Genomic DNA, 27,149 nt, shown 5'->3' on the forward strand with positions numbered 1-27,149 from the left:
AGTCTCAACATTCAAAACACTTGGAGGTCAAAACATTAAAATACATGATGACACACAAAACATTGTCGTTTTTATGAGACTTCAGCTCTGTGAGCACCTATTGTATTAATATGTGTTAAGCTTTCTTTTTTTTTTTTTACAGAATTTTACTTTTTTTAAATAATACAGTGATAATCAACTTTTTTATATACTTGTGTAAATCAAGGTTTTATGATGGCTACATCTTGTGCATGGAATGATGTAATTCACTTAGTATATGTTTTATGAAATTCCAACAAACAAAAGTCTGTCAGGTTTGTTTATGGCATTTTGGGGGGGCTGTCCCATTGTATTTTAATTATGTTTAACAGTTTAGAATATTTTTCTCATTCCCTTTATCTGCCTATATAATATTACACAGAATACAACATTTTCCATTTTCTGTAACCCAATTCTGACAAGTTGACGAGATGAGGCTACAAAAATGATTTGACGATCCATTAGTATTGTGACCTAGTTCTTTACCTTCCCTTAGTCATCTCAAACTTTTACAATAGAAATTTGGCTGTTGCGCTCCGATTTATAAAGGCCGAAGCCCAAGGACACTGGTTCTGTGAACGTGGTCCAGAAAGTGTGTAGATGAGTAAGGTTGCTCAACGTTCCCACTTCAGAGAACGTGATGGTGCCCGCACTGTAGTCCACAGCAACAGCAACTCGTTTGCCAGTCATTTTGTACGCGAGGCGTGTTTTCTTGCGGTCATGCCAGGCAGCCAGTTTCCGGTCATGTTGCTGGGTCAAACTCCATGAAAACTGGTTTAAAAAAAAAGGAAAGATAGTTGGTTGAAAAGCACAATGTGAAAAAAATATATACAGTACACTACTTTTTAAAATAATATACTTATATACTAATATACTTTAAAAAATCTAAAATGTGATGAATTATCAAATACATCCATCCATTTTCTGAGCCGCTTATGCTCACAAGGGTTGCAGGAGGCCCGAAGCCCATCCCAGGCATCATCGGGCAGGAGGCGGGGTACACCCTGAACTAGTTGTCAGCCAATGACAGGGCAGATAGAAACAAACAACCATTCGCACTCACACTTAAGGGCAATTTAGAGTCTCCAATTAATGCATGTTTTTGGGATGTGGGAGGAAACCAGAGTAACCATTTTGGTCAGCTTGCCAGGCAAAGCTTCACTGTCCTCTGTTTTAATTGTAGTGAGAGAAGTTAGTTGTTGTGTCATGTGCATGTGATAATAAGGCAAGGTGATATTGAATAGCATACTTATTGGAACCCCATTGGAATTATTACTCCTTTTAGAACAGAAAGGAGCGACGGGCAACAAGTGGAGTTCACAAACAGGTATTAGTACTATATTCAAGGTATCCACCAAACTTAGTATCAACAATGTTAATGCATTTTACATGTAGTCCATTCAAGTTCAAATCAAAGTTCGCAAAAATAAGTCCAAGGTCCGTTTTTGGTACTCACTATTGGGGACTGGTTTACTTCAGAAAAAAAGCGTACTGTTGATGTGTAAGTAGAGGTGCCACTGTTTAAAAATGAAATGTCTTCCTCCAGAATTAGGTTTATAGTATGGTTATTATTGTCCATTTTTCTAAAAGAGTTGTGTCAAAACATTTAAATAACTGTTATCAGATTTAATGGTTCCCAAAATATCGAAATTAAATTGCCTTCAAATGTATCAAACACTGAAATTTTTCTTGCCTGTGCTGCAAACTTCTGGTCTCAGAACCTCGTCTACTCTGATTGATACAAACCTCAAGCCTCCGTGACTTGATGTGTCTGACTGACCTCCAAAGGTCCTCATTGAGATACACACAGAACCAGCTTACCTCTCTTTTTCTCTTAACATCCCTCGCTAAGGCATGTCCTCTTTTGGAATAAGTGTTGCAAAAAAGCGTCAAATAAGCAAAACGCAAGTTGTATGAAATTTAATTTCTTTGCTTTGAACTGATTTATACTGAGGCACAGGTTAGATCTTGTACTTTTAAGTATCATATAAAATCCAACATTTTGTGCAACTTTAGAACAATTTCTTTTTTTCTGGAAATTGTGTTTTAATTCCATAGTGTACAACTCTACTTCAGAACTTTATAGAGGTTTCACTGTACATACTGTGCACCTGCTTTATTAGTCAGACCGCAGAGGTAGTACGCATACCATGTTGTTTCCAAAGGAATTGCCGTCCTTCCCCTTCCGTCCAATACTCCTGTAGCAGACGGCGATATCCCAGAATCCTTCAGCTTCAAGCTCCCAATAATGAGTCCCAGCCGAGAAACTCTGAACTGTAAGGACCTGTGGCCAGTGGTCGAAGCGTTCTGGGTGAGCTGCACAGGTAAGACGTGTTTTGACCCTCGTAACTAATCGCAGGTCATCGGAGATGCTCAGAAGAGGATGAGATGTGTTGGGGTCCAGAGTCAGAGGACTGGTCACTATGGTCATATGAAGAGGAAAAGACCTTTTGGTGGCTAACACTGTTACTGTGTATCTTCAACCAAAATCAAACCAATCACCAACCAATTTACTCTTTTCTATTGTTTCATAGTATGGAACATCAACAGCATGCTACATGCTTGGGTAATTGAACACTCACAATTGTGCATAGGTGTTAATGTAATTGTCTATATGTGACATGTAATTGACTGATGACCAGTCCAATATGTACCATGCATCTCGCACAAAGTTAGCGGCATTGGAAATGATTTCAGTTCGGAAACCTGAAACCTTTGGAAGTCTGTATGCATGTAAAGTATGTGGTTCTTTGTTTTAACACAATGTTAACAACAATGTTAATGTGTATTTACTCACAGAGCTCTCTCTTGAGTTCACTGAGGCAGCGGAGGGTGGCGGTGATAAACTCTCGATACTTGCCCTCTATTTCCTCCAAAATATGCTTCCTGTCCAAACTGACAGGTTCTGGTGTGAAAAGGGGACTGCTTAGGTCATCTAGTAACCTACAAAGCAAGAATGTACATATCTGACTGGACATAAGGCAGCTTCACTATATTACTTATCTTTTATGCTGCTCTCAATATCACCACTGTGTACAATTTTACATTGAAATAATTTCAGAAGCAGAGAAAGAGGAACATAAATTAATACAATGACATAAAACAAATGATAGAAGTTAGGTTGTAAATGTCAGTGCTTCTGGCAGCTCAGCTGAGAAGGAATAAGAGACCTGACCAACCTTACCTGACTTCTAAGAAATGCTGAACGTTATATTGCTTTCTAAAAAGGGCATTGGGATCTTTGTGAGGGCATATTTTGGTGGTTTTTGTGTTGGATTTAATTTGTAAAAGAGTGCAGGAGTACCTAATATACAGGTTGGTGCTAGTACAGTTTTTGAAGAATCACAACCTTGATGCTAATGACTTACTTTGTGTCATCAGACTGAAAGGCCTGCAGAAAGTGAAACACACAGTCAAGTCAATGCAGTGAGTATTACTGTGGTCAAGAACTACATTTCCACGAATAACAATGTTAGAGATATTTTGTTTCATACCACTGAAAATATTTGGCTTCATGGAACTAGCAATACAATAGGAATTGATCATTTTAAAAACTTGAATTTTGGCACAGAAAACTGTACACACGAGTAAAGTTCCACCATTGTGAAAAATAAATCATCAATGACAGCCTCACTTGTATTAGAGAATAATTCCAATCCTGATCACAGTGGCCTATCTTACCCAAATGAGCAGGAATGGGTCAGTCTCTGCTAGCAGCCAGGTCAAATAGTGCTGGATGCTCGTCATCCGGTTGATGTCCTCGTTCACTTTGGAACAGTCTTCATGCACACGCTCAAGGATTTGCTGTCTGTCCTTCTTAGTGATCTCCATTAGCCCCGCAACCAGTTTCTCCACTTGGACCTGCAGGTCTGATCCCAGGCGCTCCACTTGCGTATTTTCTTCCATCAGGCAGTCCTAGTTAAGACCTTATTAATTACCTTGACTTGATGATTCAATATGAACAATTCAAAGATAACTAGAAATTCCATGCCAAAGCTATGAGATGCCAATCTTAAACGCTATTGAATGATATCCAATTGAGACTGTAATGCTGATAAATGAATGGCATCCATCCATTCATTTTCTACCACTTTTCCGGGTCGGGTCGCGGGGGAACTAGCTTCAGCAGGGATACCCAGACTTCCCTTTCCCCACTTTCTTTTCCAGCCACTTCTTCCAGCTCTTCCGGAGGGATCCTGAGGCGTTCCCAAGCCAGCCGAGAGACATAGTCTGTCCAGCGTGTCCTAGGTCGTCCCCGGGATCTCTTTCCGGTGGGACTTGCCTGGAATACCTCACCAGTTAGGCATCAAGGAGCAATCTGAATCAGATGTCCCAACCACCTCATCTAGCTCCTCTCAATGTGGAGGACCAGCGGCCTGACCCTGGGCCCCTACCGGATGACTGAGATTTTCACCCTATCTCTGAGGGAGACCCCGAACACCCTGCAGAGGAAACTCATTTCGACCGTTTGTATCCGGGATCTTATTCTTTCAGTCACGACCCACAGCTAGTGCCAATAGGTGAGGGTAGGAACGTAGATTGACAGGTAAATTGAGAGCTTCTCCTTCGACTTAGCGCCCTCTTTACCACAACGGACTGATACAAAGTCTGCATCACTGCAGATGCTGCACCGATCCGTCTGTTGGTCTCCACCTCCATTCTTGTGACCAAGACCCTAAGATACTTGGGGCAGGATCTCAGGATCTCAGGATCCATGACCCAGAGAGAGCACCCCACCCTTTTATGACTGAGGACCATGGTCTCAGATTTGGAGGTGCTGATTCTCATCCCAGCCGCTGCACACTCAGCTCAGCTGGAGATCACGGCTTAATGAAGCCAACAGCACCACATCATCATGCAAAGAGCAGAGATGCAATGCTGAGGCGATCAAACCGGACACACTTTACGCCTCAGCTGCGCCCAGACATTCTGTCCATAAAAGTTATGAACAAAATCAGTGACAAAGGCCAGCCTTGGCCGAGTCCAACTCTCACTGGAAACGAGTCTGACTTATTGCCAGCAATGCGGACCAAGCTCTGACAAGGGTCGTACAGGGACCAAACAGCTCGAATCAGGGGCTTCGGGACCCCATACTCCTGAAGATCCCCCCACAGGACTCCCTGAGGGACATGGTCAAATGCCTTCTCCAAGTCCACAAAACACATGTAGACTGGTTGAGTAAACACCAATGCACCCTGCCAAGGGTGTAAAGCTGGTCCACTGTTCCACGGCCAGGACGAAAACCACATTGCTACTCCTAAATCCAAGATTCGACTTCCGATGGAACATCCTCTCCAGTACCCCTGAATAGACCTTATCAGGGAGGCTGAGGAGTGTGATCCCCCTGTAATTGGAACACACCCTCCGGTCACCCTCCTTAAAGAGGGGGACCACCACCCTAGTCTCCCAATCCAGAGGCACTGTCCACACGATGTTGCAGAGGCGTGTCAACCAGGACAGCCCCACAACATCCAGAGCCTTTAGGAACTCTGGCCCAATCTCATCCACCCCCGAAGCCCTGCCACCAAGGATCTTTATAACCACCTCGGTGACCTTAATCCCAAAGATAGAAGAACCCGCTTCCGAGCACACAGACTGAGCTTCCTCATGGGAAGGTGTGCCGGTGGAATTGAGGAGGTCTTCGAAGTATTCTCCCCACCATCTCACAACATCCCGAGTTAAGGTCAGCAGTGCCCCATGCCCACTATACACAGTGTTGATAGTGCACTGCTTCCCCCTCCTGAGACGCCGGACGGTGGACCAGAATTTCCTAGAAGCTGTCTGGAAGTCGTTCTCCATGGCCTCACCGAACTCCGCCCACACCCGGGTTTTTGCCTCAATGACCACCAACGCTGCATTCCACTTGGTCAGCCGGTACCTATCAACTGTTTGGGAGTCCCACAGGCCAGAAATGCCCAATAGGGCTCCTTCTTCAGGTTGACAGCATCCCTCTCATCCACCGGGGTGAACCCCAACGTACAGGCCCCGAGCTGGGTGGTAATAAGTATGCCTACACCTCCTTGGCGTCTCTCACCGTGGGCAACTCCAGAGTGGAACAGAGTCCAACCTCTCTCAAGAGGAGTGGTGTCAGAGCCCAAGCGGTGCATAAAGGTGACATCTATATCTATAGCTAGTCGGAACTTCTTGACGTCACGTACCAACTCGGGATCCTTCCCTGCCAAAGAGGTGACATTCCATGTCCCTAGAGCTAGTTTCTGTTGCCGGGGTTCGGATCACAAAGGTCTCTCCCTTTGGCCACTGCCCAGCTCATATTGCACCCGACCCCTATGGCCCCTCTCACAGATGGTGAGCCCATGGGAAGGGAGACTCATGTTACCCTTTAGGGCTGTGCCCGGCCAAGCCCCATGGGTGCAGGCCCGCCCACCAGGCGCTCACCTTCGAGCCCCACTTCCAGGATATATCTAAATGAATGGATGATAGAAATTCTAAAACAGGAAACAGGAATGCTCCATCGGCTGTGAATGAGCAGTATACGGATAGGGTTAGAGCAATCTGGTTCAGGATTTCTTTAAACTTGATTTGTATTCCTAATGTGCAAATAAATTCTAGATCTAGATTTTTCATCTAAATAAGGTACATACAGTAGATGGTTTCCTTCCAATGTATCAATTATCACAGTTGTTGGTCAACCAAATGTTATCATTGGCAAACCTTTGTCGTCACATTATTTAGTAAGTTATGGAAGAAATCCCACCCAAAACTGTTTGTGTTTCGGTGTGGTCTTTAAAGTATAATTTTTTTTATAATTTTTGTCAACGGCACGCTGCAACTGAGGTTGAAAGACAAGTTTCGGCAGTGTTATCATCACTCACTGCAATGGTGGAATCGATGTCAGCATACTCTTTAAGGATTTGCTCTCCATTGTTTACTTGCTCCTCTGACTTCTCTAACAGCGTCTGGAGAATAACCTAAGAAAACGCACATTTTTGAGCGAAATTGCTTTCAAAGCAAACAATAAATATCGAAACACTAACCTTAAGATCATCTTCCACCTGTTTCAGCCCCTTGACTTTGTGTTGAACATGGCTTCCCTCGAGCAGACAGTCACAGCACACATATGCCCTCTCATCGGCACAGTAGTAGCGCAGTAGCTCTGTGTGCGTGGGGCACTTTCGCTGAGACAGGTCGCCGAGCGGATTCACCAACAAATGGTTGCTAAATGCAGGTCTTTCCATGTGATGCCGGAGGTGTTCTGCACACAGTGACACTTCGCACCTCAGGCATGTTTTGACAGCCGAGTGAACCAGGCCTTCATCCGCCTCTGGGGAGCAGCAATCGCACAGCACTTCGCCATGCTCCTCCACACACTGGGGGCATGTAAAATGACCTTTGCCCCAGGCCTCGCGGGTGCACGTAGGACAGAAGTTGTGACCGCAGGGAAGGGGGTGAGATTGACTGAAGTTATCTCTGCAGACAGAGCAGGTCAGCTCTTCTGTCAGTGACGCCATTGCGAAGTGATGTTGTGAAGTGCCTAAGGTATACTAATAATACAGTGAGAAAAAGTACATCAATTAATATTATAAAATTAAACAAGGCTAAATTGCTGTTGGCAGATATACAGAGAATCAGAGGTTGTAAACATACTCAGACAGAGCACTTCAGTTGAAGCACATAGCCGACTTGTGTAAAAAAAAAAAAAAAAAAAAGATTCAAATCCTGTGCTTAAACGTAAAGAAGCATGGACTCCTAAATGTACCTAACTACTAAACTTTATTTTTTACTGTCAGAAGAAAATAAGTATTTGAACACCCTGCTATATTGCAAGTTCTCCCACTTTGGAATCATGGAGGGGTCTGAAATTTTCATTGTAGGTGCATGTCCACTGTGAGAGAGAGAATCTAAAAAGAAAAATCCAGAAATCACAATGTATGATTTTTTTAACGATTTATTTGTGTGATACAGCTGCAAATACGTTTTTGAACACCGAAAAAAAACAATGTTAATATTTGGTACAGTAGCCTTTGTTTGCAATTACACAGTTCAAACCGTTCCTGTAGTTGTTCACCAGGTTTGCACACACTGCAGGAGGGATTTTGGCCCACTCCTCCACACACATCTCTAGATCAAACAAGTTTTTGGGCTGTCGCTGAGAAACACGGAGTTTCTGCTCCCTAAAAAGATTTTCTATTGGATTTAGGTCTGGAGACTGGCTAGGTCACGCCAGAACCTTGATATGCTTCTTAGAGAGCCCATCCTTGGTTTTCCTGAGTGTGTACTTTGGGTCATTGTCACATTGAAAGACCCAGCCACGACCCATCTTCAATGCTCTGACTGAGGGAAAGAGGTTGTTCCCCAAAATCTCACAATACATGGCCACGGTCATTCTCTCCTTAATACAGTCATCTTGTCCCATGTGTAGAAAAACACCCCCAAAGCATGATGCTACTAACCCCATGCTTCACAGTAGGGATGCTGTTCTTGGGATGGAACTCATCGTTCGTCTTCCTCCAAACACGGTTATTGGAATTATGACCAAAAAGTTCCATTTTGGTCTCATCTGACTACAAAACTTTCTCCCATGATTCCTCTGTATCATCCAAATGGTCATTGGCAAACTTAAGACAGGCCTTGACATGTGCTGGTTTAAACAGGGGAACCTTCCATGCCATGCATGATTTCAAACCATGGGGTCTTAGTGTATTACCAACAGTCATCTTGGAAATGGTAGTCCCAGCTCTTTTCAGGTCATTGACCAATTCCTGTCATGTACTCCTAGGATGATTCCTCAGCTTTCTAAGGATCATTGAGACCCCACGAGGTGATATCTTGCATGGGGCTCCACTCGGATTGAGATTGACCTTCATGTTTACTTCTTCCATTTTCTAATGATTGCTCCAACACTGGCCCTTTTTTCACCAAGGTGATTGGAAATTTCTTTGTTGCCCTTTCCAGCCGTGTGGAGTTTTACAATTTTGTCTCTTGTGTCTTTGGACAGCTCTTTGGTCTTGGCCATGTTACAAGTTTGAGTCTTATTGATTGTATGGGGTGGACAGGTGTCTTCATGCAGCTAAGGTGCATCTGTTTCAGGATAATACATGGACTGGGGATGGACTTTTAAAGGCGGACTAACAGGTCTTTGAGGGTCAGAATTCCAGCTGATAGACAGGTGTTCAAATACTTATTTGCAACTGTATCACACAAATTGTTAAAAAAAAAATCATACATTGTGATTTCTGGATTTTTCTTTTTAGATTATCTCTCTCACAGTGGAGATGCACCTACGATGAAAATTTCAGACCCCTCCATAATTTCTAAGTGGGAGAACTTGCAATATAGCAGGGTTTTCAAATACTTATTTTCTTCACTGTATATATGACACCAGTTTTGATAACTTGACACAAAGACATCAAACTTGGCTGCACACCAAATAGTTTTCCCTCGTTTGCTTGTACTGGTTCAAATGAGAATAGAAAATCACTTTATATGTAAAATGATTTTAAGACCTGGCTTGGAAACATTGGAAACTTTGGTGGTGTATATTTTTCAGTTTTTGGACTGCCTTAGACCTGACCTGTGGTGTGTGTAAGGGGAAGTCACTGTTCTTGTCAGCCATGCTACACTTTACCTCTATCTCTTACTTTTTTGGGGCGGGGGGAAAATAAGGGATAGAAAGTACAGCTATCTTTTTTAAAATGTGGGGAGTGAAAGTAAACAGTTGCCCAAAAAATACTCAAGTAAAATATAGCTACTTGGAAAATCGTTGTACATACAGTATTACACGTAATACACTATTTGTACTGACTTGCTTCCCACCTTGCTGAGAAGTAATGTGCACATTAATAAGCCCGAATTGAGTTGCCTTTTCAATGAAACTGTGAACTAAGCGAAATCCTCCAAGTACAACCATGGAAATCTTTGCTAAACCTCTCTTCTTGAAAACAAAATTCAGTACAGTAGAGGAATAAACGGCATCACACACACTGACTGACGGAGTGTTAAACGGTTGACTGCAATGGAAGGATCAGGAGATTATCCTTGACATCTTGTTAACCTGATTTACTTTCAGCTGTTGCATGTACAACCGCAAACTCATGCATTTCTACATGATATCGCGGTGGTTTAGTAAATGTGGATAGACGGTATGTGGGAAAACATAACAAAGGAAACATAAAAGTTCTCACCTGTAACTGCGTAGTTGTTTGCAGTCAGTAGGCATTGATCACCAAGAGGGGTGAACTATGCTGACCGGTGGTTAATCCTTCCAGATTCACCTCTGAGCTCCTTCAGTGTCTGATTTAACCACTGCCCTGGGTTCAGTGAAGTCACGTGATCGGAGATGGGAAGAGGCTCACAAACAGTTAAGCAAGCATAATGTGGTCCTCGTGTACCGTCATACAAAATATAAACTACTTACAAAATATTTGGAAAATTGGCTATCAGGTTGCAACAGTGATACTGAGAGGATGCAGAGATACAGAAAGACTGCAAGAGTCACAGAAAGGCATACAAGTAAACATGGGAGACAAAAGGAAGAAAAAAAAACATCACCTGTTGTGAAATTTTCCATTCAGTCCTGTGAGAGAACAGCATACATTTGTCCATTTTCCATACCGCAGATCCTCAGTAGGATCATGGGCGTGCTGGCAGTTAACTCAGATGGCTCAGGGCGAGAAGGCAGTGTACACCCTGAATTGGACGCCAGCCAGTTGCAGGGCCCATTTCGACAAACAATCATTCACGCTCACATTCACACTTACGAGCAATTTAGAGTCTTCAATGGACCTACCATGCATGTTTTGGGATGTGGGAGGAAGCTTGAACACTCAGAGAAAACCCACGCAGGCATATGTAGAACATGTACACTCCATGCAGGTGAGGCCGGATTTGATCCCATATCCTCAGAACTGTGAGGCAGATTTGCTCACCGGTCATCATGCAATGTTGAACAGGATGATGTGTGGAAAAGTTGGAAATATGCATTCAAATGTTTAGAGTATCACCTATGTATGCTGTACAAGGCCTTTAAGATTCTTCCTGAAATTTCAACCAAAGATATCTATTTTTTTGTGAGTAGTGTTGTTGGAGGCATTTTTTTGCAGGCTCTCATCAAACATACTCTACATCAGTTAAATACACTCACTTCATCCATCCCTCCATTTTCTTCACCGCTTATCCTCACAAGGGTCGCAGGAGTGCTGGAGCCTATCGCAGCTGTCAACAGGTAGGAGGTAGGGTACACCCTGAACTGGTTGCCAGCCAATCGGAGAGCACATAGAGACAAAAAGCCGAACTCACATGCCAAACTCACTATGGGCAATTTAGAATGTCAAATTAATGTTGCATATTTTTTGGGATGTGGGAGGAAACTGGAGTACCGAAATATTTTTTTTTGAACATCATCAACATAAACATCATCTAGCATCATTCGCAAACCTCATCATTTTCTTTGTATGTTTGTTCGATATGGAAACAACTTCATTTCTTTTATTTTTGCTGTTTGAATTCTGGTAAACTGTTTTCTCAGAACAAACCACCTGCGTCATGGATTACTTTTGTTCCCCCCTTCCCCCTTTTTTTGTGCTAGTAAAGAAGGAATGATGCGTCAAAATTAGCCCGATTAAGAAACTACAGCCGTTATCCAGCCGACAGTCTGGCTTTTACCAAAAGTCAGCTGAAATGGGGTCCTTGATCAGGATAACCACAGAAACGATAGACGTATTGAATTGATTGCTGAATAGTTTGTATTGTTAATCAATACTGAGCGGAGACTGATACATGACACACATTCATACCATGCTGAAGATTCCACACAAAAAAAAACAAGAAACCAATCAACATTATCAATGCAAATTATATGTAATTTCTGTCAAAATGAACACAGCTTTCCAAAATGTTAACTAGTTAATAGCGCTGTTGAATTCCCAGTACGTGCTTCTAATATTTGTTTATGAGTGACATCTAGTGTCTTTTTAGGTGTAAGACACCATTGCGGCACGTCTGTCACGGTGGAGTTAGTCGGCGTCCATAACCTAACAAAAATATTTACTGTGAGTTATTAATTGGTATACTATATATACACAACCCTGAGAATCCGGGTTCAATCCCGGCACCCCTGTGTGGAGAATGCATGTCCTCCCCGTGCCTGTGTGATTTTCCTCCGGGTACTCCTATTACCTCCCATATCCCAAAAGCATGCAACATTAATTGGACACTCTAAATTGCCCATAGGTGTGATTGTGAGTGCGACTGTTGTATGTCGCCATGTGCCCTGCGATTGGCTGGCAACCAGTTCAAGGTGTACCGCGCCTCCTACCTGTTGACAGCTGGGATTGGCTCCAGCACTCCTGGGACCCTTGTGAGGATAAGGAGCTAAGAAAATGGATGGAACACCCTGAACTGGTTGCCACCCAATCGCAGGGTGGTTAGAGACAAACATTCACACTTACAAACACACCTAGGCACAATTTAGAGTGTCAAATTAATGTTACATGTTTTTGGGATGTGGGAGGAAACCCGAGTGCCCGGAGGAAACCCACGCAGGCACGGGGAGAATATCCAAACTCCATACAGGCGGGGTCTTGAACGAACACGGGTCCTCAGAACTGTGAGGCCAACGCTTTACCAGCTGATCCCCCGTGCTGCCGTTCAGCAGCTAAGAACAATTCTTTGTTGGGATTAAAGTGTTGCAGCCAGTAGGTGACTGTTTAGGAAAAAAAAAATCTGCAGTATTATAACACACTCTCACATTTTGTTTCACTTTATGATGTTACAGAACACACTTGTTTGTTACTTATAAATAGTTCGCTTACAACCACATAATACACGACTCTAAACAATTTAAATTTATTGGCAAAACAATTGTGAAAATAAACAAGTAGATTATGATATCCTTCCCTTTTGTACTTGCCCGTCCAAATACATTCATGTGAATATTGCGGATTCCCAAATCTATTTGGAACCGACAGTGACTCCGACTCTTTTAGAACTGACCTGGACTGAGGGCTCCATGGAGAGTGTGCGTGAGTGTGTGCGTGTGTGTGTCCTGACTGAGACTGAGACGCACTCTGAAAGTCAATGAGGAGGTAACCGTGGTCGCTGGTTCCCAGGGGACCGTCTGGCGGTGACGGGCATTCATTTGGACAGACAGACAGGCAGACAGACAGACGGTACCGCAGAGAAGGCAGTCAGGCCCTGAGACGTTCAAAGACAAACAAAAAAAAAAAAAACCCTGTCTTTATTGGGTCGATCTGCACCGTCATGCTCTCCTACGTGTCACCGTAGCACACCCAGGAATAATGTGCATTTGTCAGTAAATTTAGAAAAGCGATTAGCAAGGGAGAGAAATAATAAGGGGGAGCGGGGGGGGGGGGTGATGCGTCTATCCTACTGCGCATCCCTGGTGGTGAATAGGGAAATAGCGCGCCAGTGTCCCGTCCAAGAGAAGGCGTCGATCTAAGCTCCGCAGCCTCTGCTTCTTTTTTCTTTTTTTTATATTCCACAATCAAAATCATCGTTTCAAACATGGTAAGTTCTTTTTGTATCTTTACAAACAAGCTGTGTCGCCTATTGTGGCCTATAGGGGGGTCGGGATGAACATCCGGGACATCCGCCCCCCACCCCTCGGTCATAATATTTTATGAATCATAACTTGTTATGATGTGGGGCGCGCGCGTCGTGCAACAGGTGCTCGTACAGTAGCGGGAGCGCGCATTTGGCCGCCATACATATTTGTGTGCGTGTTTACATGGCAGCTGTCGTGTAGCCGTCGTGGGCTCGGCGATGGCGAGACGGCACCCAGGGACAGACCAAATGCTCACATAACGGACAGATCTTCATCTTTTTAACGAATACATGTTGCGCAACCAGCGCATTTCTGTTCGATTTATGCGGCTGTTTTGCCTCGCCTAGTGTGATCATATAATCTGCCTCCGGGGAGTTTATCGGGTTCGAGTCGTTCTGGCCAAAATGCACAGGTTTCTTTTCGTCAAAGTGGCGTTCATGACGCTACTTGTGAGCATTTTCACTCCTCGTGAAGCCTTTTTTTTTCTTTCTTCCACCAGTGCGCCTCTCCACGTGTTAAAAAAAAATGTCGCTGTGAGGTTGAAAAGGGAGCATTGTGCCTGGTGGCTCCTTCACTGGCATCATGTGTTGACGGAGGCGATGCTCATTCAGCTGTGCTTCCTCATCGCCATTGTTGCAAATTCTTGTTTACCAGATTCCGCCTTGGGGATTGATTGCATTGAGTCGTCAAAATCCCATAAACGCACCACACCTCTTTGGATTTATGTGTCAAAGAGCTCGTGTTAGAATTGCACGGGCATGAACGAGAATTTTGGCGCACGGGCTTTTTGCACCCACCTGAGCAAGTGGTTAACCTTTGTGAAACTAACACTGGAATTCAAGGCTCGGCTTGCTTGTGTGCATCCATTTTAAACACACGCTGCTTTGTTTGTTGGCTGTCTGGATCATCCAGGGTGAGAAGCCTTAGCTCGCCATATGAATGCCAAGTAGTAAATGAACAAGTAAACTGTGTGTATAAAATAAATCACAATAACTGTCCAGTAAATGGAAGTTGATGGTTCTTTGGCTGCCGCAAGACACAATATATTTGCCACAATTCCTTTTTGGAGCTGATAACAGCCAACAATTCTCTTAAATATGTGGAATGGAATAATAGTATTTGTATAATTGTATTTTTTAAGCTGAAATCTATTTCAGGAATGTAGTAGAAAGTGCAAATATGAATATTGAAATAATGAGCTGGTCTCAAATTTACTCAAAAACTGACTTACTCTATGAAATGTGGACTTGTTTAATTGAACACAAAGCTGAAATAGTCTCCAGTTGCAAGAAGGGGAACAGGTGGACACACATTTATTGTTTATTTAATTCTTCTGCTTGTCACGAACGTCACTGACACAGATGAGCAAAGATAGCACTGTACTTAACACATTTTCAGACAAATTAAATTAAATTAAATTGGATCATTTGCGACAGCACACGAGTTTTCCTCGCCCAGCCTGTTTGGGAATGATATTAGGCTTCTTTCTTCAGAGTGCATGGTGGTCGGTGTAGTCCTGCAGAAACATTCCATCAGAAACAGAAAGAAACCTACCCCATTTTATGAGTTTCTCCTGTTAGATAATTGCACACAGTAAAATATACACCGTAATTTCTGGTAATTTTTTCACACACTTTCAACCCTGGGGCTTATGCGGTGATGCAGCTAATTTGTGCATTTTTTCTAATGGCCGCAAGGGGGCACTCGAGTGGAAAAGGTCAGAGTGAGACCAGTGGAATATATGTGCCGAGGAAGTGACTTTTACCTGTATGTTTTTTTATTTTTACTGGCCCTGTTAGCGCTGCACTAGTGTTAGCATGTTTGTTTTTTAACTGGCCCTGTTAGCGCCACGCTAGCGTCAGCATCAACACCGCGCTCGCGTTAGCGTGTTTTTGCTGTGTTACTGGCGCGTCTCAGTGATTTAAGTATACATATTTTTTGACCTGCTCTGTTAGTGCTGTGCTACCGTGTTACTACTGTGTAGTTGTCGCAGCTGTTTTTTTTTTTTTACCGATGTTTTTTTTTACCAGCCCTGTTCGTGCTACCGTTTTGTTGCTATGTTAAGCTAAGCTAAGGTATTAAAACTTTGAAAACTCTTTCTGTGTACCATCTTTCTTTGGAAATACCTTGTGTTTCAATGTGGGCACTTGCGGCTTTTACACAGTTACGGCTTATGTATGTACCGAATGGGATTTTCTTTACAAATGTACTGGGTGAGGTTTATAATCAGGTGCGCTCTGTAGGCTGGAAATTACGGTATAATAAAATAATATGTGTATGTGAAAGGAAATGGGCTCAGATGCTGGTGACTCAAGACGTCCAAATTTTCCTGTGAAGTCTCCTCAAACCTTTTGGGGCCTGTTTGTCACTCCAATGGCATTCGTCTAAAAGCATTTAACCAGTCGCAAATCATCAACTGTGTTTAAGCCTGTGTAAAATTATGCACACTTTGAACATTTAATTAATTGATTCTTTTGTGTGATTCTTTCATGTTCCACTACAGGGAGCCGTGTACCACTAGTGGTACTTGTATCACACTTTGAGAACCACTGTACTATAGGTTCCCAAAAACGACAATGAGTAACAGTGACAGTGACATGAAATTTTTATTTTTAAAATAATGTGAGAATCTCTTTCTAAATACTTTTCTGAACGCCTATGTCAACAGCATTATTGTCTTGAGTTGAAAAATTGTGCCCAGCAGGCCAAAGCCAAGATGGAGAGCGTAGTATCTCAATTTCCCAAAGATAATGTTGTTCTTTAATCCGCAAGCTAATTCAAATTTACTAACCCGCACCTCTGCTTGTTTCAGAATACTAATGCGCTCTATTTTTCCTCAAGACTGGATAAATCAATTGCCTGAAAACACAATCAATACAAACAATTCTACACAGTGGACAGGAGTGTTAACGATAAATTTATCAACTTTTTGAGTATTATGCCTGTAGATTGTGGATCTTTGAACTAAAGATACAAACAGATTACATTGTGTTAAATATGCATTTCATTCCATTTTCATCCCGAAAGGAGAAAAAGACATGTTTCAGTTGTTGTGGATGGTTTATGTTGCAGTCTTGTCACAGTGATTAGTTACTTTGACATTTTTTGTTCTGTGCTGTACTCAAAACCCCCCAGAATAGCTTTGCTGAAATCCCCGGACAAACACGTGTGGGGAAAACGTAACAAGTACTGTAGAGGTAAATACACTAAATTAGAAAACCTTTTAAAGTAGGGGGTTATGTAAACGTAAAATCCTCATGTCATGTTATGGTGGTGTTGAAACTGCAATCTTGTAAAAGAAAAGAAAAGTGTGAAAGAAATACACATGCATAATGTGTGTGTGTGTTCCTGTACACAACAGTCCGAGCGGTATTTATCATGATGTGTCCCGATATTGTAACTTCAGCAGTAACCTAAGTACAGTATGTGTTATATGACATTGTGTTACTCATTGCTTCTTGCATACAAAGTGGTTTTTGCATATACAGTACATTTAGAGTGTTTTTTTGTGGCATGCGTCTTCACATCTGTCTCGTGATCCTTTTTGGGCAAATTTAGATTCCTGTTGGTTTGTGAGTCATATTTGTTCTGGGTTCCTTGTTGTCTTCGTCTGCAACCTCCTTTTCTTTCCTCCCTGCTCGTCCTTGAACTAAAGTGCCCTGTGAAAGTATTTGACCCCTTTGAACTTTTCAACCTTTCGCCACATTTCAGATTTCAAACGTAAAGATATAAAAATGTATTTTTTTGTCAAGAATCAATAAGTGGGACACACTCGTGAAGTGGAATGAAATTGATTGGATATGTTGAACTTTTTAAACAAATAAAAACCTGAAAAGTGGTGCGTGGGATATTATTCGGCCCCCTTGCATTAATACTTTGTAGCGCCAGATTTTGGTGGAATTACAGCTGCAAGTCGCTTGAGGTATGTCTCTATCAGTTTTGAACATCGAGAGACTGAAATTCTTGCCCATTCTTCCTTGTAAAACAGCTCGAGCTCAGTGAGGTTGGATGGAGAGCATTTGTGAACAGCACTGCCCACAGATTCTCGATTAGATTCGGGTCTGGACTTTGACTTGGTCATTCTAACACCAGGATACGTTTATTTGTGAACCATTCCATTGTAGATTTGGCGAGCACCATGTTTGACAGTGTGGATGGTGTCTTCAGGGTGATGAGCTGTGTTGCTTTACACCAAACATATTGTTTTGCATTGTGGCCAAAAAGTTTGATTTTGGTTTCATCTGACCAGAGCACCTTCTCCCACATGTTTGGTGTGTCTCCCAGGTGGCTTGTAGCAAACTTTAAACAAGACTTTTTATGAAATGGCTTTTTTCTTGCCAGTCTTCCATAAAGGCCAGATTTGTGCAGTGTATGACTGATTGTTGTCCTATGGACAGAATCTCCCACGTCAGCTGTCGATCTCTGGAGTTTTATCCAGAGTGATCATGGGCCTCTTGGCTGCATCTCTGATCAGTCTTCTCCTTGTTCAAGGTGAAAATTTAGAGGGACGGCCGGGTCTTGGTAGATTTGCAGTGGTCTGATACTCCTTCCATTTCAATATGATTGCTTGTACAGTGCTCCTTGAGATTTTTAAAGCTTGGGAAATCTTTTTGTATCCAAATCCGGCTTTAAACTTCTCCACAACGGTATCTCCGACCAGCCTGGTGTGTTCCTTGGTCTTCATGATGCTCTCTGCACTTAAACAGAACCCTGAGACTATCACAAAACAGGTGTATTTATACGGAGACTCGATTACACACAGGTGGATTCTATTTATCACCATCAGTCAACAGTGGATCATTCAAAGATCCTCACTGAACGTCTGGAGTGAGTTTGCTGCACTGAAAGTAAATGGGCCGGATAATATTGCACGTACCACTTTTCAGTTTTTTTATTTGTTAAAAAAGTATAAAACATCCAGTAAATTTTGTTCCACTTCACAATTGTGTTCCACTTGTTGATTCTTGACAAAAAAATTTTAATTTTATATCTTTACGTTTGAAGCCTGAAATGTGGCGAAAGGTTGATAAGTTCAAGGGGGGCAAATACTTTCACAAGGCACTGTATAACATGACTGTGATGAGTGTTTATGGTAGTGTAATAAAACATTTGACACGTTTTTAGTCGTGTGTCCGTGCATCTGCTAATAGCTATGCATACACAGAGTGGTTTCTGTTAATAACATTCAAATCTTTTCTTTTCCCAGGTGACCATTTGGTAGGGAAGTCATTTCTATTCGACCCAGATTCTCCCTTTTGCTCGTCATCTTTCTTTTCTCAAAGCACCCAGCTGGATTACATTGCTCACTAACCTCCCAAGGCCTTCCAGACGAAGTCTCTATGTTCACAGGATACGGAATCTTCACTCTCATCAAACCAGTCCCTCCACCATCTCTTGAGATATCACCACTCCTGACTCAAACTCACCCAAACTCTTAACTACCCTTACCGTCTTCTCCAAATATACATCTCACGTGCCCTTGGATCTTGTTTTACAAACACACGTCTTCTGCAGGTGTCCTCCTACACCTTTGCAGGGGCACACCTATGGCCTCTCCCAAATTGGGCCTGTCAGCCACTACCACTTCCTCGTCTTCATCATCTTCTGCATCCATGTGTCCTCCCCATCCTGGAAGCCCCAGTCGGGTGCCTGAAGGTCCTCCAAGTCCTGTTACTCCAACACCAAGTCCAGGAGTGGCATCGGCCTCAGCTGCTCCCACTCGGGCCCAGTTGAGTCTGGCTGTGATACTGGAGGAGCTGCGGGTGCTTCAGCAAAGGCAGATTAACCAGATGCAAATAACAGAGGAGATCTGCAGACAGGTACTGCGTCTGGGTGGGGCATCTTACCCCCTTGATATGCCTTCTCAGCATCTTCTCCCACCCCTACCTCAACTCTGTCTCGAAGACAAAAGGGCAAGCAGTCCAACTACCCAAACCACCACAACTCAGCCTTCCACATCCGTCGCTCCTCTTCTGGCATGCTTTTCCACCTTACTTCCCTCTCAGGTGCCCAACAAACCTTCAAAATCAAGTAATGCCTTGTCTCAAATCCTGCAAACATGCAAGCCCCAGATGGAAGGCGCAGGTGGGAATGCAGGGCCAAATAGTTACGTGAGAGTGAGCACACATTCTTCAGGCCATTCATCATCTTCAACTGCTTCCATGACTTCCTCCACTTATCCACTTGCTTTATCTTTGGCCCTACCTAACCACTATTTTAATGAGAAATCTCCAAATGATATTTCAATGAGTGAGCACTGTGGCAAGTCCTACTTAAATGCAGACCTGTCGTCAGTATCCCCAAATGCACAATATGCTTTACAATCCTTGTCCGGAGGGGTAAACCCTTCATCTACCTCTTCCTCAAGCAGTACTAACAGGCTCCAACATGCCTGCCGCTTTTGTGGAAAGATCTTCAATGGGGACTCAGCCCTGCAGATACATCTGCGTTCACATACCGGGGAGCGGCCCTATCAGTGTCCTGTGTGCCTCAGTCGCTTCACCACCAGGGGTAACCTCAAAGTACATTTTTTACGCCACCGTGAGCAAAACCCAGAGCTCTCGCTTTCACTCCTTCCACCATCTTTGTTTGGAGTGGCTTTGCGAGCACCTGGGTCCACAGATATGAGTCATACTAGTGGCAGTGGTTGTAACACTAGTGGTGTGAAGATTTCAGAAAAGAAGCCAAAAGGCATACCTGAGAATGAAGTCTATGGAAATGATTTGGAGGTCAACGGTACCAATAGTGGGTTCGCTCTTGGAGCATCAGGGGGTTCCACCCCCTGTACACTACCACTGCCTCCAAGTGTAGATCTGGCCTTGATTTCACATTCCTTGCTTCAGTTTAATAGGGCAGCAGCTGTGGCAGCTGCAGTCTCCATTGCCTCTGGCTCATCTTACTCATCCCCCTCAACTTCCTCAGCCCCCTCTTCTTCATTAGCCACCTCCTTACTTTCAAATCCAACATTATCTACATCATCTACCATTACAGGATTGCTGAAGGGTACAAAAAACTCAAATCACTCTGATGAAAACAGCCCCCCTCAAGCTGCCATACTTTCTCCTGCAGCTTACTCGCAGTTAGCTGACCTGCCTAAGCTTCTTTTCCCATCTGGTTCCTCCAGCTCTACCTCAAGTGTCGCACACTCAACACTGCATCCAGCTTTGGGGATGCTCTGCAACCCATTACCCTCAAATCCAGGTTCCCACCAACCAGCTTCTTCAAGCTTTTCTCACATCACTTACCCATTCTCTCCCTTTCATAAACCTGCTACAACTGTATCATCCTCAATATCTGTCTCTACACCTACATCTGAAACCTCTAAGCTGCAAAGGCTTGTGGAGAAGCTGGAAAAGACATCTTCTCAGTCAACCTCTTCATGGACGTCGACCTCCACAATGGAGGTGCAATCAAGCAATACCACAGCCTCTCCTGCAAGCTCAGTTAATGGTAATTTCATAAACACCAGCACTTCCACTACATATATCATGGCAGCTCCCCCCTCCTCGACTCCTGTTTCCACATCTGATTCAAACTTCACCTGTCAGATGGTTGCTGCCCTTGGTATGGATGTCAATAATGCAAGTGCCATTGCAGGGGGGTTGCTACCAGCACTGCACATGACAGGTACAACCAATAACTTGGCAACCAATCAATGTGGTGTGTGTCTTCGGGTTCTGAGTTGCCCCAGAGCACTGCGGTTGCACCAAGCCACGCATCTTGGGGAGCGCCCTTTCCCGTGCAAGTTGTGTGGAAGATCCTTTTCAACCAAAGGCAGCCTTCGGTCACATCTGGCAACACATCATGCTCGACCACCCAACGCTCGTGTCCACAACTCTTGCCCGCTGTGCCAGCGTAAATTCACCAATGCTCTTGTACTTCAGCACCATATCCGTATGCACCTTGGTGGTCAACTGCCCCCTGTAGGCATTGACGATTCTGCCTGTGAGATGGTATCAGAATCTAATGCTAAATGTTTGTCACAATCTGAATCCAACTCTCGTGAACAAAACACTGCCCCTGGTAAAAAACCTCAACGCAGTAACTTAAAGAACCTATCCCCAAATTCACATCAAAATAAAGAAACTGACTCTTGTCCTATTTCTGACAGTAAACCTGTTGAACACACCGCAACTACTACCAAATCTGGCTCCTCTAGCCCAGATATCAATCCTCCCAATGCTCTTAGTCCTGATCCCTTCCTGAATACCACAACACAAGCTCCACCATCAATCATTGATAACGCGCCTTTTCTTTGTGCAAGTGTGCCCCTGCCATTCACCCAGCAAACTGAATTTGAAGAATTTTCCATGGTTGACAATGATGACGAAAGTGAGCAAGCTGCCAGGAATCCGATCTCCAAACCAACATCACCCGTTACCCAAACCAGTGCATTGCATAATGTAATAGCCAATGACTGTGAGGACACTTCTTTAACTGATGCATCCATCATCGCCAAATCAAACAAGCAGGATCTACAAAGCACATCTGCAAATTGTGCCCCCTTTGATTATAGCAGTTCAAGTACAATTTCTTCTTCCATACAGAATAAAAATGTTACTATGGCTGCAGACAATCCAGCCGTGGAGTCAGGCTCAGTCTCTTCCAGGGTCCAAACACCAGAACCCACGCAAGAGGAACAAGATCAGTTTTGTACTCCAACAATACCAACACAAGCAAAAGTGCCTGAGGAATATCCCAAAATTATGCCAGCCTCAGAAAGTGCAGACAGTAGTCAAGGAAATGATGCACATAGGGCTTCCACTTTCTCGAGGCAGCCAAGTCAGAACTTTACTTTTGACTCATATGAGAAAGATGACCACATAGAGAGCATGAATAAGATTATTGCATCTACTCCAAGTGAACCACCGGAGATTTCTGTTCCTCTCAGCCTAGCTCCAACTCTTCCATCTCCAATAGCTCGACCCGAGAAGAAGACCTATTGCTGTGCTGAATGTGGAAAAGCGTATGCTAGTCGCAGCGGACTAAAGGTAAGAAAATGCGTTTGAATATCAATAACTACAAATGACCCAGTAAACTTCTAAGGGTGCTGATCACCCCCCCCCCCCCACACACACACACACACACACACAAAAAACATAAAATATGTGTTAAGTATTAGGGTTGCTTAATTTACACTTAGATGCACGTAGATATAGCGCACATCCTCAGCAAAAATATATTGTACTGCTTTTATTTTGGGGGGGCTGATATATATTTTACAGCTGTGTTATGACAGTAATATCAATTAATTATGATACCATATCTTGTCTACCAACCAATGGAGGATGTACCTCACCTATTGCTCACTGTTAACTAGATTAGACCCTAGCACAGCCTTATGATTACAAGGTGCATTTAACGTGGATAGATAGAAAATGCTACATTATTATAACAGGTTGTTTTCTCCGGGCACTCTGGTTTACTCCCACATCCCAAAAACATGCAACGTTAATTGGACACTCTAAATTGCCCCTAGGTGTGATTGTGAGTGCGGCTGTTTGTCTTGATGTGCCCTGCAATTGGCTGGCAACCGGTTCAATGCGTACCCGGCCTCCTGCGCGTTGACAGCTGGGTTAGGGTCCAGCAGTCCCCGCGACCCTTGTGAGGATAAGCGGCTAAGAAAATTGATGGAGATATATATATATATATATATATATATATATATATATATATATATATATATATATATATATATTATACAATGGGACAAAAACAAGCTATTCCACTTTAATTTTCATTAATACCTCAGCTATGAGACACAAAATGACAACAAAAAAAAACCCCAGAAAATCCCATTGTCTGACTATTTAAGAATTTATTGGCTGGGTTAGGGTCCAGCAGTCCCCGCGACCCTTGTGAGGATAAGCGGCTAAGAAAATGGATGGATAGATTATAACAGTTGTAATACCTCATAGAAGGAATGCAGAGTACATGGTTCCATTCATATCTAGAAAATCACATTGTCTGATTTTTAAAAAATTTAAGATTTCTGGATCTCCTAGACCTGTAACTTCTTTAAGTGGCTCCTCTGTCCTCCACTTGTTACCTGGATTAATGCTTCATGCATCATGCTTTGGGGCTGGTTTTCTGCAAAGGGACCAGGACAACTGATCCATGCAAAGGAAAGAATGAAAGGAGCATCATGAGATTTCGAGTGAAAACCTCTTTCCAACATCAAGGGCATTGAAGATGAGACATGGCTGGTTCTTTTCATCATGACAATGATTCCGCCAGGGGAAAAAAGGAGTGTGTTCGTAAGAAGCATTTCAAGGTGCTGGAGTGGCCTGGCCAGTCTCCAGATCTTAACGCCATAGAAAATACTTGGGGGAGTTATAAGTTTATGTTCCCCAGCAGCAGCCCCAAAACGTCACTGTTATAGAGATCTGCAGGGAGGAATGGGCCAAAATACCAGCAACTGTGTGAAAACCTTGTGAAGACAAAGAAAACATTTGATCTTTGTCACTGCCAACCAAGGGTGTAGAACAAAGTATTGAGATTAACTTTTGTTATTGACCAAATACTTATTTTCCTCCACCATTTGCCAATAAATTCTTAAATAGTCGGACAATGGGATTTTCTGGGGGGTTTTTTTGTTGTCATTTTGTGTCTCATAGCTGAGATATTAATGAAAATTAAAGTGGAATAGCTTGTTTTTGTCCCATTGTATAATATATCCATCCATCAATTTTCTTAGCCGCTTATCCTCACAAGGGTCACGGGAGTGCTGGAGCCTATCCCAGCTGTCATTGGGCAGGAAGCAGGGTAGACCCTGAACTGCTTGCCAGCCAGTCGCAGGGCATATGGAGACAGACAATAGTTGCACTCATGATCACACCTACGGGCAATCTAGAGTGTCAAATGAATGTCGCAGGTTTTTGGGATGTGGGAGGAAACCTGAGTGCACAGGCGGGGCCAGGATCGAACTCTGGACCTCAGAACTGTGAGGCCATATATATATATATATATATATATATGAAACACGTATACATTTTTACTTTTGCTCTTTGAATGAGGCTGATATGCTGTTTCATTTTATTTTGTCATTTGCAGGGGCATATGAAGCACCATGGTGTAGTAACCAAAACATCCCGCCCTTTCGCCCGCAGTAGTCGTTCATGTGCTGACCAGCCTCAGTCAACTACATTAAAAGGTTCCTTGAATATTCCGGCCCCCACAGGTGCAGCAGGTTTTTGGAACCAATACCAAGCCTTCCTCAACACCAGTCCTGGGTCAACTGATGATTCTGCTCCTGCCACCCAAGAAATAAATGAGTATTCAAAATCTCCTCTGCAATCTGAGTTGGATAAGAGTGTTCCCAATGAAGTGGGAGATGAATTCAGTTCTGGGTCATGACTTGACTCAATTTGACTGGCTGAATACCGCATTCTTACTGTATTTCATGTAGCCTGTCAGTTTGATAGTTACAGTAAAGATATGTTTGTATGTGAACTTGTGTGTTGATAAGTTTGGTCTTATTGCAAAAAAAGACATACTATATATGGGACAAATTAAAATATTCAAGTAAATCTGTTGTCAGTATTTGCTGTGACAAAACTGTTGTTGACTAACTAAGCATATAAATGTTGTATGTCAGATGTGGTTCTGTTTTCCACTGGACATTAAAAGGTAACGTCCACCTCAGGTATGGTATTCAAATTCCACCTATTACCAAGAGGCTCAAGCAAAAAGAGACTACCTTCCGAAATAATTTTACTTTGCAATAACAAACCAGAACAAGAATATCAATCACTGCATTTCTGTCTGGAATATGTTGTCATCTCTCTCCTAAATTCAGATTCAAATAAAGTACAATAATGCATTGTGAAGTACCCAGAAGCACAGCTGCAGTGTTTGTGAATCTACTGAGGACATGAACTATATGAATGTTGTATGGTGCAAAAGTAACCTGTGGCATAAGCTACTAAAACTATGTAAAGTTCATGTTTGTTGTGATCTGGACATCCATTATCTCTGTATTAAAAAAAATAGATGGGAAGAAAAAGACAGAGATGAATCATATTTATTTGAATGATTTCAGAATTCAACATGCATGCATCTTGATTACATTTGTCCAGATTTCACCCATAACAGTATCAAACACAGTAAAGTAGTAATAATCAAAGACCAGAGGGGGTGTAAGCACAAGGGTTTTTGTCCTGCTCATTAGTGTCCCCATGGTGGCAGACACTGTTCTTTAACCTTTTGGTCAGAGCTGCCACAAATGGTGTTTACAATGCCCTCACAGTTCTGAGGACTGGGGTTTGCATGTTTCTCCCCGTGCCTGAATGGGTTTTCTCCGGGTACTCAGTTTTCCTCCCAAATCCCCAAGACATGCATTCATTGGAGACTAAATTGTCCCTAGGTGTGATTGTGAGTGCGGCTGTTTTTCTCTCTATGCCCTGCGATTGGCTGTCAACCAGTTCAGGGTGTACCCCACCTCCTGCCTGATGACAGCTGAGATTGGCTCCAGCACTCCCGTAACCCTAGTGAGGATAAGCGGCTCAGAAAATTCCTGGATGGATGGACACAACCACACAATGTAAAAAAAAAAAGTTTTTTTGTTGTTTTTCTGAGTATACCCCCTCTGATGGATGGATGGAATTGGCAGTGGTGAACACTTATTTCCAGAAGAGACAGAAACATAGTGACCTACAAGAGGGGAGGTAGAAGCACGCAAGTGGATTATATTTTGTGCAGATAATGTAATTTGAAGGAGGTTACTGACTGTAAGGCAGTGGTGTGGGAGAGTGTAGCTCGACACCATAGGATGGTGGTGGATAGGATGACTCTGGTAGCGGGTAGGAAGATTAAGAATACAAAGGTAGAGCAGAGAATCAGGTGGTGGAAGTTGAGAAGAAGAATGTTGTGTGGCGTTTCGGAAAGAGGTGAGACAGACTCCAGATGGACAGGAAGAGCTCCCAGAAGACTGGAATACTATTGCCAAGATATTCAGAGAGGCAGCCAGGAAAGTACTAGGGGTGTCTTCTAGTAGGAAAGGGGAGAAGGAGACTTGGTGGTGGAACCCCAACATACAGGAAGTCATACAAAGAAAGAGATGAGCGAAGAAGAAGTGGGACACGGAGAGGACTGAGAAGAGGCGAAAGGAATACCTTGAAATGTGACATAAGGCAAAGGTAGAGGTGGCGAAAGCTAAACAAGAGGCAAATGACGACATGTTACACCAGGTTGGATACGAAAGGAGAAAAGGATCTCTACAGGTTGGCCAGACCGAGGGATAGAAATGGGAAAGATGTGCAGCAAGTAAGGGTGATTAAGGGTAGCGATGGAAATATGCTGACTTGTGCCAGTAGTGTGCTAAGTAGAACGAAAGAGAACTTTGAGAAGTTAATGAATGAAGAAAATGGGAGAGAAGGGGGAGTAGAAGAGGAGAGCGTGAATGACCAGGAAGTGGCAATGATTAGTAAGGGGGAATTTAGAAAGGCACTGATCAAGATGAAAAATGGAAAGACAGTTGGTCCTGATGACATATCAGTAGAGGTATGGAAGCAATTTGGAAAGGTGACTATGGAGTTTTTGACCAACTTGTCAATAGAATACTTGCGGGACAGAAGATGGCAGAAGAATGGAGGAAAAGTGTGCTAGTTCC

General features: G+C 43.1%; 2 protein-coding genes across 12 annotated transcripts; one reads left to right on the forward strand and one right to left on the reverse strand.

Annotated features, from left to right (window-relative positions):
* Positions 1-130: 130 nt before the first annotated feature.
* trim110 (tripartite motif containing 110) lies at positions 131-13,324 on the reverse strand. 11 transcript variants are annotated; one of them, XM_061838228.1, is made up of 11 exons: positions 12,970-13,324; positions 11,120-11,224; positions 10,766-10,883; positions 10,161-10,665; positions 7,014-7,520; positions 6,852-6,947; positions 3,700-3,933; positions 3,387-3,409; positions 2,816-2,961; positions 2,168-2,439; positions 131-789 (listed from the first exon to the last, which is right to left on the reverse strand). In XM_061838228.1, exons 5-11 carry the CDS (start codon positions 7,485-7,487, stop codon positions 520-522), a joined length of 1,515 nt encoding a protein of 504 aa, XP_061694212.1. In that variant the 5' UTR covers positions 7,488-7,520; positions 10,161-10,665; positions 10,766-10,883; positions 11,120-11,224; positions 12,970-13,324; the 3' UTR covers positions 131-519. The 11 variants fall into 11 exon arrangements, with proteins under 11 accessions (XP_061694212.1, XP_061694211.1, XP_061694213.1 ...); XM_061838227.1 differs by having other exon boundaries at positions 10,980-11,219; positions 12,970-12,988; XM_061838229.1 differs by lacking the exons at positions 10,766-10,883; positions 11,120-11,224 and having other exon boundaries at positions 10,161-10,286; positions 10,394-10,461.
* A 43-nt stretch (positions 13,325-13,367) lies between these two features.
* sall2 (spalt-like transcription factor 2) lies at positions 13,368-25,571 on the forward strand. The gene is made up of 3 exons (XM_061838218.1): positions 13,368-13,503; positions 18,747-22,530; positions 24,593-25,571. The coding sequence occupies exons 2-3, from the start codon at positions 19,087-19,089 to the stop codon at positions 24,893-24,895; spliced, it is 3,747 nt and encodes a 1,248-aa protein (XP_061694202.1). The 5' UTR covers positions 13,368-13,503; positions 18,747-19,086; the 3' UTR covers positions 24,896-25,571.
* Positions 25,572-27,149: the final 1,578 nt, after the last annotated feature.

This window comes from Syngnathoides biaculeatus, chromosome 13 (assembly GCF_019802595.1).
Source record: "Syngnathoides biaculeatus isolate LvHL_M chromosome 13, ASM1980259v1, whole genome shotgun sequence".
In the NCBI taxonomy this organism is placed as follows: Eukaryota; Metazoa; Chordata; class Actinopteri; order Syngnathiformes; family Syngnathidae; genus Syngnathoides; species Syngnathoides biaculeatus.